This window comes from Macrosteles quadrilineatus, unplaced genomic scaffold, assembly GCF_028750875.1.
Source record: "Macrosteles quadrilineatus isolate MER2022 unplaced genomic scaffold, UCM_ALF_1.0 Scaffold_5__1_contigs__length_97177068, whole genome shotgun sequence".
Classification (NCBI taxonomy): domain Eukaryota; kingdom Metazoa; phylum Arthropoda; class Insecta; order Hemiptera; family Cicadellidae; genus Macrosteles; species Macrosteles quadrilineatus.
In genome coordinates this window covers 67,749,968-67,771,072 of record NW_026542598.1, presented here as the reverse complement: position 1 = coordinate 67,771,072, position 21,105 = coordinate 67,749,968, and the positions used below count along the sequence as shown (strand labels likewise).

The following is a 21,105-nucleotide window of genomic DNA, read 5'->3' as shown; positions in this document are numbered from 1 at the left end:
AAAACTTTGGCCACTTTGGCCACTGACTGACTACTGACCTGACTGACAGTGACAGTGACAGCTGACAGCAGTGACAGCTCGAGCCCAGCTTCTTGAATTCTTGGATTCTTCTTTTTTTCTTGTTTGCTTACAAAAAGCTGGCTTGGCTAAACTGCCATGTAGTGTCACTATTTCAACTTATATCACATAACTGTACCATACATTTTTCCCCGGATTTTCTTGAAATGTTAAATTAGGCAATGTTATTTTTTTATAAATTGAGGTTACTGATGTTAATTACTTTTTAGTTGGTGTATTTTAGACGTTTTGCTGGTTGGATGGATTGTTTAAGGTTAGAATTAAAAGTTCAAGTTCCATCTTGTTCAGCCCGATGTGGTCCACCGGTGGCCAACTTCGGAATGTTTAGTAAAACCGGGTTTTCCTAGGTGCGGAAGTGAAGAGCGGAGAGAGGAACGCGGAGAGCGGACTCCACTACTTGTCTTAGGTAATTTAATGTTACTGTTTTCCTAGAAGCGGAGCGGAATCCCTTGTTAATTTCTTTTCCACTCTCCACTCTCCGCTTCCGCACCTAGGAAAACCCAGCTTTAGGACAAAAATATGGGTTTGTAAAACATTGAACTATAGATAAAACATGAGTATATAGTTTTATCCATGTTTAATTAAACGTAGCCCGTTGAAGACGAAGCTCGTTTTTTCGTTTCAATAACAAAAGTGTGATCCTATCAAGTGTCAGTGTCTTAAGTAAACTATATAAACAACTCATATACAATGAGGGTGGAATTACGTAATTTTAAACGTGTAACACCGGTCACACTCTTGATTATTTCTCCATTTACCCATTACGCCACGGCCGCTTTTCCAGGTCGCGGCCTTCGAAATGGCAACGTCGCAAGTCATGGCCCCCACAAGGGTGGGGCTGGCGCAACTCTGGTCACAGGGCCCGGGCCCTCAGGGGGCCCGGGCATACCCATTTTTTTCTTTTTCTTTTTTTCCCCACTGAAGATCACTTTACAGTAGATCATAAATTGAAGATAAAAAATAATATATAAATTTTACAAAAAACAAAAGTTAAATAATTTAAAATGTATTAATTCTAGATTCTAGGCTAGTTTATATTTAAATACTATGGGTGCGTAGGTGCGTATGTACTATACAACAGCAGAACAGCCAGCTCGGGCCCCAGTGGCCGGCCCCACAAACTCCCTCTACCCCTTCCTCCCGCCAGGCGCCTAGCCACTCCTACCCTCACTCCCCCCATAATAAACAAAGTTTGGTTTTATAATTGAACTGATAGTTTCAAGAATGAATCCTTATAGTTATGAGTTAAAATAAAATTTGTAAAGCATTGAAAAATTGACATGTACTATGTACCATAGCTAAGGTGACCAGACGTCCCGTTTTAGGGGGACTGGCTCGTCCCGACAAATCCTCTCGGGACGCTTATTCGTCCCGTTTTATCAACATTTGGTCCCGGTTGCACTTTTATGTAGTTTTAAAAATATGAAAGATTGTAATAATTTTGACCTAAGTTTTCTTCCCAATTCGCACGGTACATAATACTGTACTAAAGCATGGATTGGATAGCATCGGCATCGACAGCATCGGTCATTCTCGGCGTTACTAGTGCACATTCGTTTTTCTCCGTGACCACTCGAGCAAGTTCGGCAGCTCAGGCATCCACTCCCAAAAAATGTAGTATTGTTATAATTCTTGATGAAAATTGTCACTGAATAAAATATGATTTCATTGGTGTAAGCTGTTAAACTCGATTTACGTAAGTTTTTTTCCTACTCCATATTACAAAGTACAATTATAGCAGTTAAGATAGCCAAACCCTTTTACAGGGAAATAAAAAACACAAAATATTAATAGGCATGGAGCTTTTGTGTATTGATATAATAGTTTTAATTGCTGATTTCGTGTAATTTTAAGTCTTATAAAACTCATTGAAGAATTCTTTTCTTCCTTAAAAAAGGCTGCAAAAGTGCCATTTACCACTCACAATTTTAATACCTAGATTGCCTTAAAAACTCACTAAAATACATGACATTTTCAAGATTTTCCCGGGGGAGAACCCCCGGACCCCCCGTCTAGGCTGGGGGGTATTCCATACCCCCCCCGACCCCCCGGTTGGTAGGGGGCCCGAGCCAGATCCTGGTAACAGGGCCCACAATTAAATGTGGGGGCCATGTCGCAAGTAGGTTTGTAACAGCTGTTTTGATTGTAAGCAGCTAATGGTATTTGCGTATTTACGAAAGCTTGGTGACTGCCAGTTCCTGGACTATGAAAATATTGACCCCGCTTAAATTGTACAGATAAAGATTTTCAATTGATATTGTTTTGGTTTTCAATTCTGTATGTATTATTTTCAATAGTTTAATAAGTTTATGTTCACAGATTTAAATTTAAATCAATAAAGTGCGAATAAATGAGCTGATGTCACCTCTGTCTGTCATGTTATCTTATGGGACGTCTGTCACTAAACAACCACGGCCGCCTTTAACTACAGGCCGCGGCCTGGTAGAATTGGCAACGTCGCAAGTGGTGTTGTTGTTGACAGACGTCCCATAAGATAACATGGCAGACAGGTGACATCAGCTCATTTATTTGCGCTTTATTGATTTAAATTTAAGTCTATGAAAATGAACTTATTAAAATATTGAAAATAAAACATACACAGAATTGAAAACCCAAACAATATCTAAATCATTAAATAGATTTAATGATGAACCTTTGTCGATCAGCTCATAGTAGTATTTACAATGTTACGGCCGTTTCAGCATCTTCGTGCCATTATCAGACGTTTATTAGCCTTAGTGGCGTCGTTAATATACAAAAACACAAACTGCCACTAAGGCTGAACGTCTGATGATGGCACGAAGATGCTGAAACGGCCGTAACATTGTAAATTAATACTCTTACGAGCAGATTGACGAAGGTAACTCTATTTAAATGATTTAGCCACAAGATCAGCTCAGTGGATTTTTTCAAACAATGTCAATTGAATCCATATCTGTACAATTTAAGCGGAGTTAATATTTTCATAGTCCAGTAACCACGCGGCAGTCACCAAGATTTCGTAAATACGCAAATACCATTAGCTGCTTACAATCAAAACAGCTGTTACAAACCTACTTGCGACGTTGCCATTTCGAAGGCCGCGACCTGGATCTGGAAAGGCGGCCGTGGCGTAGTTGGTAAATGGAGAAATAATCGAGCCACTTCGAAGGCCGCGGCCTTGAGTCAAAGAGGCGTCCGTGCGCGTAAACTACTTTATTGAATTGAGAAATTGTTTGTTATAAACGTTATAAAATACACAAACTATCAATTGAATTGATATTTTAAGTTTGATAATACCATAGATTAAATGTACGTTGGTTATTCCGTGATAATAGGACGGAGACAGGTGCTAAATTTTCTGTGCTTAAATAAGTATATAGTAAACTATTATTAATTAGTAAAATAGTTCATTAGAATAGCACATTTAACTTTTTGTGTGATTAAACACAAAGTATAACATTTGTTACAGTACTGATTGTTATTGGACTGTAAACTTCAAAGGTTCACTTATGATGCAATAATAAATACGTAACACGACATTGCTTTGGTGAAATGGTATACACATTTTCTTGTATCATTGTAAAGGGAATTGATTATGACATATGGTTACTTTCGAGAAAATGGGTATGCAAAGACATTTTCTGTACCAATTCAGTTGATAGTTTGGTTTAAACTTTATTTTAGAGCTAAAAATCGGTCTTATTTAAACGTGAAATATCGAAAATTGAAGGACTACATTAGGGTTTCAGTCTTCTTCAAGGGCAATGCACTGTGGGTACAATTTGTCCACTGCGCATGCGCAGATCAGTTTACAGTTGGATTTTGTCATAAAATGGCGTCAGCTAAGTTTCTGGAGGAAGCTCTTAATACAGACGTGGATGAGTCGGCAGTGAATGCGTTAGTGGGTTCGTTAGAAACGTCTTTAGTTACTACAACACCCGCGGCTTCTAATCAACAAGGAGTTGCAGTTAGTGTAAATCAGAACCATTTAAATAGTGCTATTTCAAATGGATCCTCACTTTCGTCTCAGAAACACGGTGTCCTCAACGGTGGATCGGATTCTATGAATATAATTCTCAACTCGGATGCTAACAAAGTTATTTCTTGTAGTAATCACCAGAGTGCTATACCTAGTGTAGTCAACACTGTTGTTGCATCTTTGCATGGAGGTGTTCAATCTAGTGGATATATAAATCAAATTTCATCTAATATAGGCTTAGTTCAGTCAAATGTTGCAAGCATAAATAAGTCACAAGACTCAGTGAAGCTTGTTTATCCTTCTAGTACTCAGTCAGTCACTTCTACTGTAGGAGGGACTAACAGAGTTACATATCCTAACAATCAGACAATATCATCCCTTCCTAATGGTAACTTAGGAATTTCTCAAATTAATACACATGGTAATGTCTTAAATGTGTCAAATGCCAATGTTCAAAGTGCAGTTTCTCAGAGTTTCTCTCAATCGGGAACTAATTTAAACAAACAAGTCAGTGGTGTTGGTGTTGTTGGAATGGACCAAAATAAACCTACCGGCACCGCTCTAGTTATTAAGTCTAGTGGTAATAATCATGGACCTCAGGGTATACCTTTGACTCAAGGATTAGTATCTGTGCCTATGACAGTGAACACAACAATGACTTTGACAGGCACTCATGTAAACGCTGCAATGGGAACTACGACCACAAGTGGTGTTCCAGGAGTGGTAACGCTGACTAAACCTATAAACCAGTCAGTAGGATCTCAACAAGGTATCGTAGGAAATAACCCAACAATCATACCTGCAAACGTTCAAATTTTAAACGTCAACGCAATCAGAGCGGGCACTCCGACACAACCAGGACAAAAAACAGCTCCTCAGAGGGTTATGACCATTGGAACACAACAGATGGTGGGGGCTCGTCCAGGACAACCAGGGGTGAGTTTTTAGTTTTTATAATTTGTGTGTTGCAGTTTTGTTACATGGTAGGCCTATTCCAATCCAAACTGAAATACCGAAATACCTCCTCTTCATCGTTGACCAGCCTGGGCCGGATAGATAGCGTTTACTGTGCCCGAGATTGAAACACTAAGTTTAGGTTACTTGTTTTGACTGTATAACTTAAGTTAAATAGTAGGCCTATCTTAGCATGAAGGTGAATAGGGGGGTGTCACACCTTAGTTTACACCCCACATTTAGGCATACGGTAAGTTACTATTTATTATTAGGTCTACATTATACATTAACTACCAGCTGTTTTTAAAATAAAACTGTTCTAAACTAACCTAACCTAACTTAGCCAAACATGCTAAATCCATGACATTTTAATGTTTTTTTCATAGGCCTGCAGCCTTTTGTGTAGGCCTATGTAGGCTATGTGAGTAAATGTGGGTCTTTAACAAAATTGCAGCCGAACAAGCCTACTTAAAGTGAAAATGTGATTCCTTATATTCACTAGTAAGTTAAATTACCTAAACAGTACAGTTAACTTAACCCTTGCACAGTTATCGATAATTTATAGACAGATTAATAAATGGCTTAAATAGGCTACCTTTAACTGTCAGTCATGTGAAAGCCCTATACCTGAGGGCTGAAACTGCGGTAGGCCTAGTGTATTACTACTCCAAGGATCACCTGACAGTTAAATAATTCCCATTTATTAAAAGTGATTGGGAGGCTAACATCATGAAATTATAGACAGAAAATGCAAAAACTATGTATTTATTTGCGAGATTGTCTTTGGACTACTTTTGGCTGTGTGACAATAACTTACAAGTTAGTAACTTAAATTAGATAAAATACACTTAACTGTCAGAATGTAGGAGCTCTTTGAGGGTTTGGAACTGGTTGCTGAGCGCTGTGCTATTTAATTAAGTGGTGTGCTCTGACTATAGAAGTGGTTACACTTAGTATACGTAACTTAGCCTAAGTAACAAAGCTATCAAGATCATCTCATTCCATTCTACAGTCACCCTGCGTACATAAAGGCCTATTTATTTATTTATTTATTTGCCAATGGAATTAAGTAGGCCTACACCAATTTTCAGTTTGATTACAAGTTGTGAATTGCTCATTATGACTAGATAGCCTATATGATTTATTTTATATATTATTATTATATATATAATAATAATAATGAGAGGGATATCAAAATTAACAATACATTAATAAGAAAATACAGTACATGTGAAAACTAGGACAATGAAAGAACTAAGAGTGACGAGAAATAAATAGTTGAACAACACAACTATTCAACATAGTTTATGGTTTATTCAACATAGTTGAATAAATTTCGAAGGTACAATAAATGGCACATGGACTAACCTAGAAAACAATAAATTATATAGCCTAACGGACAATGAAATAGCAATAATCATTAGGCCTATAAATATTTTTATACAAATAGGCTAACAACACTTCAGCGCATTAATAAACACAATGAAATAATAACAATTCAGCGTATAATACCTTACATAGGCCTACACATAAGTTAATATAAATGTTAGGGCCTAGTGCTCATGTAAACATTGTTGTTTACTTTCTGTTGTCATGGAGTATGATCAATAAGTTTAATATATAAAATTTATGAATGAATACTTTTAATACAAACAATACTTTAGTACAAGAACACTTTAAGAGACACATTGCCTTTGTTCAAAATTCAGTCTTGGAATTTAAATTTTGAATAGTTTCCGAAGCAGCCGCTAGGTAGACTATCTCGAACGCACGGCTAAGTCAGCTGACTACTGAGTGAGAGACAGTAAGACAAAGAATCGACAGAGAGAGAGAAGCACGTGACCGTTTCTAGCGGTGGTTGCGTGAAGGTCATTTCGGCGGCAAAATTCCAGTCTATTTTCCATAAGCATTTAGCTTCAACCCTAGTAGTGGCCAATGTTAGAAGTGGGGAATGGCCAACCCATTTTCGCAATTTTGCAGACCTTTTTTTGAAACTTCGTAAGAATTCAACCGTAGGCCTACAAGAAAACCTAGCCAACCTTATATTAATTTTGTTAGGAAAGAATAGGAGAATCTAGAAATAGTAAGAATAGTAGAAATATAGCCTAATAATCATTTAGACAGTGTATTTTTTCGGTGAAGTGAAAAAAATAAAAAAAATATAATCTCTTTTTGAAATTTCAAAAGCAGCCTCGGTAAAAAATTTTCTACAGATTTTTTATGAGAAATTCATTAGGTGGGCCTATATATACATTTTGTAGACAATCTGAATTCCCTAAACTTACATAGAAATAGCCTACCTAGATATGAAGTTTCATTTTATGATTTTGAAAATATTTGAGTTGCCCCGCAAATCCCCCCTTTAAAAGGTAAAGGGTAAAGGGGGGATTTGCGGGGCAACTCAAATATTTTAAAAGTAAACCCCCTTCAAGTGACACCTCATTTTGAAGGGTTTACAAAAACTTAAAGAATGGTGAAAACTAGAGGTTGCTATATCTTTTCTATCCAAAATGGTAGCCAGTCAAATGTTGTGGAAAATCAATAGTAAAATTGGTTCGTAATGGTAATATTGGCTACCATTTTGGATGAAGAGATAGCGAACTATGGTTTTCACCATTCTTTAAGTTTTTGTAAACACTGCAAAACGAAGTGTCACTAAAAGGGGATTTACATTTAAAAGTTTTGAGTGCCCCCCCAAAAGGGGGATTTGGGGGTCACTAAAATTTTTTCAATGTAAACAGGGTTGGTACGGTCAGGGAAAACCTGGAAAACCTGGAAATGTCAGGGAATTTTGTTGGTCTGGAAAAGTCAGGGAATTTTGGAAAAAATCTGGAATTTCTCTTGAAAGACTACATTTTTTACAGATATGCTACATTTTGCATCTACGTCTCAATACTTGGTCAAAAACATCGAAGTTTGACGAAAACATCGATGTAACAAAAACATCGGGAACCTACCATCGATATAAAAAACATCGAACATCAACAGACATTCTGTCATCACCCTCTGATTACTGGCTTAATTGAACGCACCGAGCTCCCAGTGTTTCTACACGACCAAAAGAATATAATCCCGGTCACTTGGTTAAGAAATCCCGTTTAATCCCTTAAGATTTTTGATGTTAAATTCTGAGTGTTGAATTGGACATATTTTGTTTAAATGGTTGTTTTAACATCGCTATTATATTTTGTTAAGGTAATTTTTACGATTGGAGTAAGTTTTTCACTAAAATAAATGCATAGTAAATAAAAACGGACGTCATAGCCAAAACTCCTGTTTTATCCCACATCCCCTTCAAATCCCGCTCATGCTCTAAAAATCCTGTTTTCGGGATAAGTTAATAATCCCACATATGGAAACGGAAACACTGCTAGTACCGCGATGCGCGGAAGAATAGGCCTACATTCATCGTTTCAATTTCAATACGATACTGAATACAATTCCTCATTGAATTTATAAAAATAAATACATCTGCCTTAAAAAATAAGGTTGCCAATGACACAGAAAAAATTATTCAAGTTAAAATTGTATGAGACTAATTAATTTTGATGTTAGCCATATAGATGATTTCTCATTATGGTCAATGAACCTCTTAATGTTTCATGAATAATAATTTTCAAAAAGGATCTGTCCAAATCATATTGTTTCCAAAAGTTCACAAACAATTTTGATAATGTTCCTCTAGAACCAATAAACAATCCAATCACCTCAATTTTCCAAATTTTAAAATTTTGCTTGAAATATTCAAAGGTAGAATCATATTTTTTTTTCTTTTCTTTATTTACTTCGTTAGGTTGATTTATGTTTATTTCAATTGGATCGAGAATTATGCCTTTGTTAGTTTCTCTTTCTATCAATAAAATATCTACTCTTCTGGTGCTTCCGTTAGAAGAAAGACAGTGTACTTCTTCTTGCACTTCCCATGTATTATACCTTTTTCGGAAGGCATTTGCTATGATACTTCTTATTTTGTGGTGCCTAGTGTTTCTTAGAAGTTCACCAAATGGCCAAGGGCATGTGCAAGGGTTTCAATCTCACCACAGGCATGCCTGCAGCGGTTATTGCCCTGACTTCTGCCGTGGAGAACACGCACTGGCGCCACATTTGCAATCATTTTTATACTGTCTTTCCACTCAGATTCTAACAAGCCTTCTTTATTAATAATACTTTTATTTCCCGGAGTCTTTGAAAAGTTCAACACCTTTACCCTTTCAACAACCTTTCAATACTGATTCAACCTTTAATAAACTAAAAAAAACTGCACTTGTAGGAGTTTATAAAAAAATTTTAACCTGTTAGTTGAAACATTTAATAGTTTAGTTTGGTACTACTTTTTGTCTCCGGTACAAGCATGGTAGTTATTTTTCCTATATCACATGTTTCTTCCGATATAAGCCGATGATATCGCAAGCAAAATATCGATATATATCAGTATCATAAGCACCGTATCGTCTATCTGCTAGTGTCAAGTCAAGGCCAAGTAGAACATAAAGTGTGAGGTTAAGTTAGTTGGTACTCTTAATTTTCCAGATTCCAGATGTTTAATTCTTTTCTTATTGGTTTTATGAGTAAACTATTTAGGCCTACATTTTTTCTAATAATTCTTTATTCTGACTATTCGATATTGTCTTACGGTATACCTGGAAAAAGTATAATATCAGTCTGGAAAACCTGGAAAAGTCAGGGAATTTCATTTTCCAAAATCAGTACCAACCCTGGTAAACCACCATCAAGTGACACCTTATTTTGATGTGTTTACAAAAACCTAAAGAATGGTGAAAACCATAGTTCGCTATCTCTTCTCTATCCAAAATGGTAGCCAATATTACCATTACAACCCAATTTTACCATTGATTTTCCACAACATTTTATGGGCTACCATTTTAGATAGAGAAGAGATAGCAACCTCTAGTTTTCACCATTCTTTAAGTTTTTGTAAACCCTTCAAAATGAGGTGTCACTTGCAGGGGGTTTACATTTAAAATGTTCGAGTTGCCCCCCAAATCCCCCCTTTTGGGGGGACACTCAAAAATTTCAAAATCATAAAATGAAATTTTCTGCTAAGATTGCACGACCACCAAAAGGATATCTCTGTATATTTACTTGGAAAAATATTAGATGGGGGGGTCTTGACTTTTTTTCACCCTGTACCTATGTTATAGGTATATAACATGTTAGTAAAATAATTTTTGGGGTGAAATAATATATACAAATGGAGAACCGAAAAAAATGAAAACCGTATACAGTGTTAGTTTTTGTTGTAAAAAGTTATATAGGCCTACCTAACATATGAAGCCTATACTAATAGTGATAGGTATCCTAAATGTTTGTAAAAAGCTAATGAAGTAAGTTAAGGAATCCAAAAAAGTCATAAAGCTTAGGCCTATATGGTAAAAATATTTTTTACTTATAAATGTATGTCGGCTATATAAAATAATGTTTTTATATTTTTGCGATTTTGTGAAAAAATGTTCATCCTTAGTACTTTGTATAAATCTTTTATACCAAATGTGTTTACCTCAAACCAACATAATCATTATTGTAGTGTACCTATTCAATTACCTACATAAAAATTTACAACACGTTGGGTAACAATTTTTGTCTTTATGTGTTAAAGGGGCATACCGGTAATAATAGAGCCCTAATAAACGGAAAACCGCAAAATACAACCGCAAAAAAAATAAGTTAGGCCTAACCTTTTATAAACACAATTCCACACTTTTTAGTAATATTCATGCATAATAAAATGCGTGAAGATTACTGTTAAATACACACACACATTTCTCTTACAATACAAAATAATAACACGCAATGGCGAATGCAAGGCACTTTGTGTATGAGACTGTGACAGTAGTGACGCACTTTCGTCTTCTTCCTGAGAAATAACCCTGAGCGCAGGGCTGTCACTATCACAAGCTACATTTCTTCCTCTTCAAAATGACATAGGCCCTATTAACTTATATGCCTAGTAATAATAACTTATTGTATGTAATTCGTATTTTCTGTACGATCGTCAAGCGACTGTTGGCCATTTGTTATAAATTTTGAAAACCCGCTGTTTTCATAAAATCATACCGGTTGTCCAATCAATATTTCGTTCTAAACTACCACAATGAAGATAAAATCAATGGCTATCCAGTGGTACCACCCGCAACATCCCAAGTCGAAAATTACCAGACCAGGGTAATGCCAAACAAGTTGTGTTTTGCCAGTTCCCAATTGTCGGCTGCAAAAGTCGTGCCATACCAAAAATTCATTTGATTTCTAATCGTCGTGACATTGTTATATACCTGCTACAGTGTTTGTTTATGTAATAAAATAAAAGTTCAGAATGTGATCTTTCGAATGGTAGGCCTATTGTTCTCATCTGAGTTAATTAAGTGTGTTTTTTTACCGTTAAAGTAGGCTAATTTCGGCCCATACAATCGCCTTACAATCCTGGCCGTTCTAAGCATCAACGGTGAGCGATCGTTGGCCACTGCTAGGGTTAAAGGTTTGAATGTTTTCATTAGTAGGTCTATGCCCCTACTTGAAAACTTTGAATTTTACAACAATGTGCCTAGATCAGTTTATCAGGCTAACTAACTTACCAAGACCAAGGCACATGTTTTGCAGCCTAACTTAGTATGTCATGATCTTAACTTTAGCTTTGGCCTAAACGTTTGATGTATATTATAAACAGTGCAATGTTCAATTTATTGGCCTTGAGAAGTAAGTTACCCATGAGGAAAATGTCATTGAATAGGCCTAAATTATGTTAAATTGTATGTATGTTGATGTATATATTTTAAAATTAAACCAGCCAGGGAATAAAGTTAACTTACTCAATACAATTAGGCGTTTCTTTGTAACAACCCTTTTTAACCCTTCCTATTCAACCTTAAAAACGTAATTTCCTAAAGGTCTTTATGCCTGTGAATTTGATTTATTTCTAGAGTTTGCTCTAAAAGATCCATGGGTGCTGACTCTAACTTTCTTAACGGTTCCTTTTAAATGTGTAGGTTTGTTAAACCATCCGTCAGTTTAATGTTTAAGAGGCCTAATCGCAGTTTGAACAAGAGAAAAACATGTTATGAAAATTGAATTTTTGACAGGCTAATTTTGTTGAATGAGGTAGGCTATACGTTAGACTCCATCTTGTCTAGACTCCCCAGGACCGAGGCCAGTCCGAATAATGGGGTTTTCGATTAAGTCTGAAATGAACATTAGTTAACTTTATCTTTGATAGGTAAAAGGACAAGAATAGGATAGCTTATTGTATTTTTGTTTTGCTTTGCAAATAAGTTTTGGTTCTAACTTATTTACAATTGGTTGCACCTGGTGCAATACCCACTAGTCCCCTTGTTTTTAATTATTTATGCCCCAACAATAAACACAATTTTACATTGTTAACTTAGGCCTATGTTTAAAAAACTCAATTATGGCTAAATACAAGATAGATTATTGATAATGTGAAAAACAAATAGCTTTCAACAATTATTGAAATAAGTTGTTGATTCATCTACATGGCTCAAATTTAACAATCTTCTTTGTAAGTTAGATAAGGAAGATTGGCAACATCACCTATGTACTAATAAAATTGTTTTATAAATTCAGTTTTAGAAATTCATTCTAAGTCAGCTAGACCCCTAGCCCCTTACCTTAGAATTCCTTGTGTTGTGTAGATCCTAAACAAATTAAGTCATCTAACTACAGTCTAGTTTGGCGATTTGAGTTAAGTTAACCCTGTGTTGTTTAAGTGCTCTTTGTGAGTTATTTTTATTGAAGGTATATTAACTGAATTTTAAATTAATTTTAATTAAAAATTACAAAGAAAGGTCATTATGGTAGAGTAGGCCTACCTAATTTTATAATCTGGCTTTTTTGAAACAGGAGGTATTTAAAAATGCCTAGGCTATGTTTGGATTTTGTAAACTTAAGTTAGTCAAGCAATTGAAAACAAAATGTATGTAACTAAAAATTTGATTTAAAGCCTTTTTTCAAATTGTAAGACAATATTTTGGTTTAGTAGGCCTAAGCTTAATCTCTTAATAGCTTATTAGGCCTATAGGTATATTCAAAAGTATAGGCCTATAGCAAGTTGATTCTTGTTAACTCTAACTTACACACCTTGGGGAGCGAGCTGGCGTAGTGGTTAGAGCGCGGGACTTCAGTCCCTGAGGTCCCGGGTTCGATCCCCGCCAAGTCACCAATGGATTTTATCTAAGTGATAATGCCGCAACCCCTAGGTCTAGCCTGAAGTAATGTGAAAAACAATTCCAGGCTCGTGCCTAGCGTCCTAGGACAAAAAAAAAAATAAAAAAAAAACTTACACACCTTAGAAACCTTTCATTTCAAAAAAGCTATACGTCACAATTTCCATGGATGGTGTTACAGCAACCAATAACCCTGCAGGCGCTGCAACAGTTGCAAGGAGCGCAGGGCGGCCACCTGTTGTTGAAGACTGAGAACGGCCAGTATCAGTTGCTGCGAGTCGGTCCTGCGCAGACACCAACAGCCGCTATCGCACCTAACAATGCTACCAACACACAGGCCTTCAGAGTGCAATCAGTACCTGCGGTGAGTTTTTAAAAAGCAATCTCAGGTAGGCCTAGTGAGTGACCCTTTTTGATTGATTTTGGACTCGATCATTTAACATTTTAAGAGTGTTTAGAAAAATAACTAAAAGAAAGTAAATTTTGTATAATTGGCTGTAGCCTATGTTATAAATAACTAAAGCCCCTGGAGAAAATCAAGAACAATTTTGATAGGTAGGCTTCCAAGTAATAGGCCTTTAGAGTAATTTTTACACAATATAGGCTATGTTTTATTCCATTATATTAGATGAATTACTGTAGGGTTAGGGTATCTGAAATCATCTAATTAATAGGCCTATTGATAAAATTGAATCTTACCCTTTTACAGTAAAATTAGCCAAGTCCTATTGCCAAAGCCTAGGGTTTTGACTCTAAACCAAATTTATTTGTGTAGACCCCTACTTGATGTTTTACATAATGGGATGAGAAATGAATATGACATATGTAATGCTTTTTTTTAGCTAAATAACAAATGAGGTTATAGGATGCGTCACCAAAATGAAGTCAGTAGCTTAGTCAAATAAAAAAGGTTGCAAGAATTTTCTGTATATGTGTAAATAAGTAATAAAGTTTAACTAGTTGTTAAATAATGATTTGCGTGTTATTTTGAAGGGCGGGGCTGTGGCAGCGACGGTCCAGACGCAGGTTCCTGCTCTCACCACACAGTCCACGGCCGCTGCTACAGCGGTAATGTTTCCGATATCTTACTAGTAGTAGATAGATAGGTAGTGTACCTTGATCATGAAACAGTACCGTTGATGTCAAAAACGTTCCATTATTGTGGAGTTGCTCAAGGTAAATGTAATTTCATTTTGGTTTTTATTTTAAAAATAGTCATAACTTGTTCAGTTTTGAGGACAGTAGGCCTAGTATTCAGACCCATTACTGTATTCAAAATTGTGTCAGAATTGTTAAAAAAAATTGTGTAAATAATTTAAATTAAAATACTTAGTATGAAATATGTGGCACATTGTTTTGGGTTTGTCCTTTTTTGTCGAACTGAGATTTCTATGTACCTACGATATTCTATAGCCTACCGCAGCTGTTTTATTGGGTAGGCCTAGTCTTAGGTGTATTATGCTATCTTATCTTGTTAACTGAAAATAACTTAATACTTAGCCTACGGATGTTTCTCTTTTATAGGGTGGAGTTGATCCCTTTTCATGGCCTTTTGTATTTCCTTTTTCAAACATAAGAGTGGATCTCTTTTGGGAACTTGCATGATTTTATACCTAAAATATGAAAGAATATTCCCAGTAGGTTATAATATTAAAGTGTAGATTCTGAACTATGGTCAGAAGACGTATTATGCATTTGCATTTTTATTTCCCCCTTAAAAAAATCCATTCTTAATTATGGTTTTTCAAAGAGAATTTAATTAGTTAGTGCTTAAATGAAGTTGTTAACTTCGGTGCTATAATGCCATAATATTTATAGGCGACACCGCAACGCCACCCGTCCGCAGATACGGTGAAAGAGAAATGCCGTAAGTTCCTAGCCAACCTGTTGGAGTTGTCCTCGAGAGAGCCCAAGGCGGTAGAGCGCAACGTCAGGACACTTATCCAGGAACTTGTCGACACTAAGGTGGAACCAGAGGAGTTCTGTGACCGATTGGAGAGATTACTCAATGCCTCACCACAGCCTTGTCTCATTGGATTTTTGAAGGTGAGTTGATAACTTATCTTTTGTGTTACAATAAAAAATAATTGGTTTTGCTTTTAGATTGGGAACATAGCTGTAAAGTTTTTTTTTATAGATTACGTGCTTAAGATTTCTTTTGATAACCCTCCTGCAGGTAAGCTTAGAGCTTCAATGGTCGTTAAATCTATATATTTAATACACAGTTGTAACACTGTTTCCTCAGTTATTCCTGGACCGATCTACAAGATGTATGTCTCAAATTAAAGGATACAATGCATAGATTTGCCGAACTTCCTTAGAATTTACGTTTTTTCTAAGGGCTAAGCACTACAGCCCTTCAAAGGTCGAGTCAATACAATTCTTATGGAAGATTATAATACACATTTTATGAATGATTTGTCAGCTGTTTAATGTTTGTCAGACATTTGTTATTATTTTTATAACCTCACTTTCGGTATGTAATTATTAATCTAGAAGTTCCTGTTATAAACAGACACGATTTCGATCAAGGAAAACTGTATTTTGTTAACTTATTATACCAAAATGTGTTATTTAAACAATATTTGTAGCCTATGTTTTGGTGTAAATTTTGTATTTTCGTATACTGTATTAGTTTTCCTGCGAACTGATTTGAAGGAAAGTGCTAATTGATTTTAGGTTTTAGTATGGAACATGAAATAATACCCAAAGTAGGGGACGAAAGGTTTGAGTATGGAACATGAAATAATACCCAAAGTAGGGGACGAAAACTGTTTATTCCGATCAATATAATTTATTCCCTACGGCCACCAGAACAATCATAGTGAAATCCGCTTGCAGGTTGTGTAGAAAATTGCTTATGTGTGGGAAACATACAAACATTTTATCATAGGTGATCAATATTACTCAAGGTAAGTGTTTGGCGTTAAGCAGTACCAAACTTTACCTTCTGGAGATGGCGATTACGAATACGTGTAACTACAATATAAATTTGTATTTTCGAAATGTGTTACTTTTCATGCAAAATGATCCAAAGGAAAGTGGTAATTGAGTTTGAGTTAGGGAATGGATGGAACGTGAAATTATACCGAAAGTAGGGGACGGAAACTGTTTGTTTCGATCAAAATCATTTATCCCACCAGAACAATCATGGGGAAATCCACTTGCAAGGTGTGCAGATAATTGCTAATGAGTGGGAAACATACAAACATTTTATCGTAGGTGATGATGAATCTTACTTAAGATCAGTGTTTGACGTTCAGTAGTACCAATCTTTACCTTCTCGAGATGGCGAGTATTCTAGATATGTAGAACTACAATTTATCAGTGAACTATACCCTAACTATTTTTTCCAGTAGGCACACAGGGAAGTTGCTTGAGAAACTGTGACTTACAATTTTGGTTCTGGCGAAAAAAGTGTGTGATTTGATGTTTAAAGGCAAATTTGACTCGGGTCATTACAGTGTTATACAACTTTATCATAATCCCCAGGGTGTGAAAAGTACAAAAAGAAAAAGAAAAGGTGGAAACTGTGCGTAAAGAGACAACCAGAACGATAAAAACGTGGGGAGCCATGGAACTAAAAAGTAAATAACAGTGATGGTGTTAAATGTGCTCTGGAAGTTCCTAAAAAAAAAACGCCTACTCTTTTGAATTGGGGTCGTTGGATTGGATTTGTTACTACTGCAAATCTATGAATTTAGAGTCAGAACAGACTAACAGGGACACGACACAAGTATTTTCTCCTTATGTTGTCACAAGGGGAAGGTAAAATTAGCTCCTTATCGACATTCTGAGTTCATAGAAAATCTTATCAACATGGACTACATAGGCTATAAATAAAATAAAAAAGAAACAAAAAAAAAACTATTTGAATAATATAAGATCTTACAACTCTGCATTTGCAATGCAGTCTCACTTAGATGAATCATCATTCTGGTAGTATAGGCCTATATAATTTTAAGATCCGGGGCTCCGTTTACCATCGGATTCGTTAATACCCTCTAACATTGAACCAAAGTATGCCCAACTTTATATTATAGCCTATACGACGTATACGCAGCTGTTACTTACAGAATAGGTCAAAGATCCGTGAAATGCGGCCAACTGCTGATGCGTGATTTAAATTACTATCTTTATTCCGCACAACGAATGTAATGAACAAGAAAACAACGAATGTAGGAATATAAAATAACAAATTATCTCCATAGCATAAGTAGCTTATTAGGTTATCAGCATTGTGCAGTTCATACACCATTTATTTTTCAAATGTAACTCGAATTAATTTAAAACATTAATTTGGTTAAACTAATATATTGGTTTGATTAACATAAATTGTTTATACAGGCCCAACTATCCGTTCTACTTCATATAAAAAAGCAGTCCCTAAATAAAATACAAAGATAAACAGTATTTGTTAATTATTAATGTCTTTTATTTTATCTATTTTTTTTTTTCAATTTCTAATATTATTAATTCCTGATAGCGGAAATCTCTCACGCACGGGTAGTAGCCTATGTGAGAGGCATTTCATATTTAATGACTATGTTAGTATATTATTTTATATATTTATATCATTGCATAACTATGAAATTTTTACTGGCAAAGTATTGTAACAATGTATTTACTTACTGAAATAAACATGATTTTGATTAGATTTTATTTGATTTGACAACATTCCCGTGGCAGAGCACGGGCGGCTAACTAGTTATATAAATTATAGGAGGAATACCGTGTGCCCTTTGTAATAGGACCTTCCACACAATGCTTGCTGCTCAGACTCTTCCTTGCTCATAACAAGTATTTTGACCTAGTGCGTATGTAAATGCACACACAACATACTAGAGCTGACAGGGCACGATTGTCTCATGTACTTTACTTCTCTGTGGTTAAACCTAACAACACCCAAATATGTTAATTTGAGGTTTGATTATAGTCAAAAGACAACATATTAGTCTTAAGGTTTAAATAACTTCAGGGTGAGGCTTAAATAAGGTGAAGAGACATACTACACACAGTGGTGTATGTCTCCTCAGGACTTCCTACAACAAACTGCAACTTTTCTAAAGTGAGGTTTGAGGTTTTAAGAAAGTTCACGTCACACTTGAATAATGGCCTCTCTCAGGAGATAAAAGCTCCAATTTCTACTCCTTCAAACCTGCAAGAATGAATGCCAGAGTATGATTTATTCTGGAATTGCATTTGTATTTTTGTATATGTGGGTAATCTAGCTAACCTAGCATGGATTATATTTTTGACTGAGTATTATAAATATTTAAAATACAAAATAGCGTAGGCCCTAACCCTTGGAAAAATATTCTTGAAACCTGGCTATTTCAATGTTTAAAGTTACTCATATATATCTTTAATATTTTCATTTACTAATCACAACTTTACCTTACAGAAAAGTTTACCACTCCTGCGCCAGTCGATGGTGACCAAAGAGCTGATTATAGATGGTATCCGGCCTCCACCTGCCAGTGTCTTGTACAATCAGCAGACGACGGTCGTTCAACAACAGACTTTACAGGTACAAAATCTGAACAGACATAAAATATGCTTTTGACTCATTGCCTGATTGTTAACCGTTCCTGGGAAGGTTACGTTCTGTGGCAAATATTGGAAGCTGATCAATTAATAATAAATTTTCAGCTTTGTTTGTACATATGCTTGTATATAACAGCATGTAGGAAAGGACTCATAAAATAGCATGTCTGAACATTCCTTCATTTACTCAACAAAAAACATTCCCAAAACCCTCTTAAAATCCACAAAAAATTGGGGTTTCTAAAAAAATGATTTAATTAAATTGTTTTGCAACTGGGTTGAAATCAGAACTTACTATTTCCATGCAGTTAGAATAGGACGAATTTAATTAAAAAGGAATATTTAGGATGTCCATTCAACAGAGTTGTATGAAATAATGTTTAGTTACGCAAACCAAGATATATTTGTCACATAGCTGCTGTAGTAATTTTCACGTACAAACTTTGAGGCCTCATAGTATTTCACCACTCACTTGCACCTCCACTAGAGACACGTAAATGTAGCTTATAGAGGATTTTAGTGGAGTTTATTGCTTATAGAGCTAGAATTTCTCTACATAAAGATTCAAATTGTTCATATAAATTTTATCCTGTTGTATTCCTCTACTAGTTTTTTTTTTTTTTCTTGAGGAAAAACACTTGGCTTAGGAATACACTAAGGAAGAAGGAATCAATACACATCTTGTACACAGGTACGAGAATCGTACTTGTACGGGGAATCGTACACATCAATACACATCTAAGTTTAACTTACCTAAGAAAAGAGTACCTGGTAGCCTAGTTAAAAGGATACAGAAAAACAACTCAATAAACTTGATATTTTTGCCCCTACAAGGGGTAGAAAGAAGTTGGATGGTTCAATGTTTAAAGTTCTTTTTTGTTGTGCCTTCAACTACTGGTATCTGGAACTCTTTTCACATAGGTAAGTTAATTGAGTAGGTCTACTTATTCCTTCTATACTAGTAGGCTATTTTGTAATTTCCATCTTCTTGGACTTGAGTAAACTAAGGACTGTTCTAAAAAATTGTGAAATAAAAAGCCGGTTGACAATAGATAATCTGGCTTGTTGAGAACTATGATAGAGCTAGAGCCGGATTTATGAATGCTTTCTGAAAATTGCCGCTAACATTAGGTTAGCAGAAAAACTGCATCAATTTGAGAGGTCAAAAAAGCATTTTCAGTGAATGTTTGACCAGCTAATTGCCTCAAACTCTTCGTTCCCGTCATCTACTGAACACCTAAAGGGCTGTTACATTCTTAAACCGATGCCAAATTATTGAATGTGCCGGATTAGTGAGATTCCAACTAGGATATTCTTTTAAAATAATATTTTTCCCAACTTCACAGTATAGTTGTATGTTGTGTTGGTAAATAATTATACAGGTATAACCAATCAGACCCATACTAATATTTTTATAAACTGTACAAAGTAAACAATTTCTCATTCATAAAATTAAAAAAGAAAGAATGGAGAAACTTGCTCAAGAATAGTCGCAGGCAGTTGACAGCTCATAAAATTTCATGGCACAATTATTTTGATTTTTATCCCTACCAAGGGGTGACATCACAAGGGAGTGGTGCTAGAACTCTCCTCATGGGTACTAAACATCAAATTAATTTTGTGTTGTGAGTTGTGAAATTTTGATGTGTTGTCAACTGCATGAAACTCTTTCTTGAGAAAAATAGTTGTGTATCCATTCCTTCTACCTTAACTGATTCCCAAGCCAACTGCTTATCCTCTAAAAATCCCTCATAACATCATGTGATATACATGACATGAAGCGTAGAATATCATGAGCTAACAGCGTGTACAAGCCTACTTGTTAGGTGTGTGGATGCTAGCATGTTTTGAGTGTTGGGTGTGGTGTTAGCAAGGGCAGGTTCGACCGCAGCAGCCTCCGCAGATGAGAGTGATTACGCAGTCAGCTGCGACTACAGTGTCCGGCACGCCTCCCCGGCCGTCACCAGTGCAGCATCGGATAGTTACTGTGAGTATCTAGTCTGCGGTTATGAGACTGTCGCTTCACTGCCTCTTGAGTTTCTGTACAGTGGAACCTCACTTTAATAAAATTTAGGGATAAATTAGTTTAGCCTATTTGGAATTGCACAGGATATCTGTGTTCTTTATTTCGTTTACTCCCTTCATTCTAGGCCCCCCTGTGGGATGATAAGTTTTGCGTATCTGAAAAAATGACAAATTCCTACGATTAGAATTCTCTGGTCTAATATGTCAAATACTATTAACACTTTTTTTGTTGGAAAAAGGACAACGACATAACTTGAAACACTCAACACAGTAACAAATTCTCTTAAAAATTAATTTTGTAAAGGGAAAGATCCTTTTAACATACTTAAAATAAATCCTCCTTTT

At 35.7% G+C, this 21,105-nt stretch overlaps 1 protein-coding gene across 3 annotated transcripts in view; it reads left to right on the top strand.

The window, feature by feature from the left end:
• Nucleotides 1-3,620: 3,620 nt before the first annotated feature.
• Nucleotides 3,621-21,105, top strand: part of LOC128993838 (transcription initiation factor TFIID subunit 4) — a 37,899-nt gene continuing 20,414 nt past the window's right edge. For 2 of the 3 annotated variants that reach the window (XM_054417884.1, XM_054417883.1), the window contains exons 1-6: nt 3,621-4,975; nt 13,370-13,552; nt 14,182-14,256; nt 15,007-15,234; nt 18,593-18,718; nt 20,606-20,722. In XM_054417884.1, coding sequence (XP_054273859.1) covers nt 3,656-4,975; nt 13,370-13,552; nt 14,182-14,256; nt 15,007-15,234; nt 18,593-18,718; nt 20,606-20,722 — 2,049 coding nt within the window. In that variant the 5' untranslated portion in view covers nt 3,621-3,655. The remainder of the gene's footprint in view (nt 4,976-13,369; nt 13,553-14,181; nt 14,257-15,006; nt 15,235-18,592; nt 18,719-20,605; nt 20,723-21,105) is intronic. The other variant, XM_054417885.1, reaches the window with a different exon arrangement.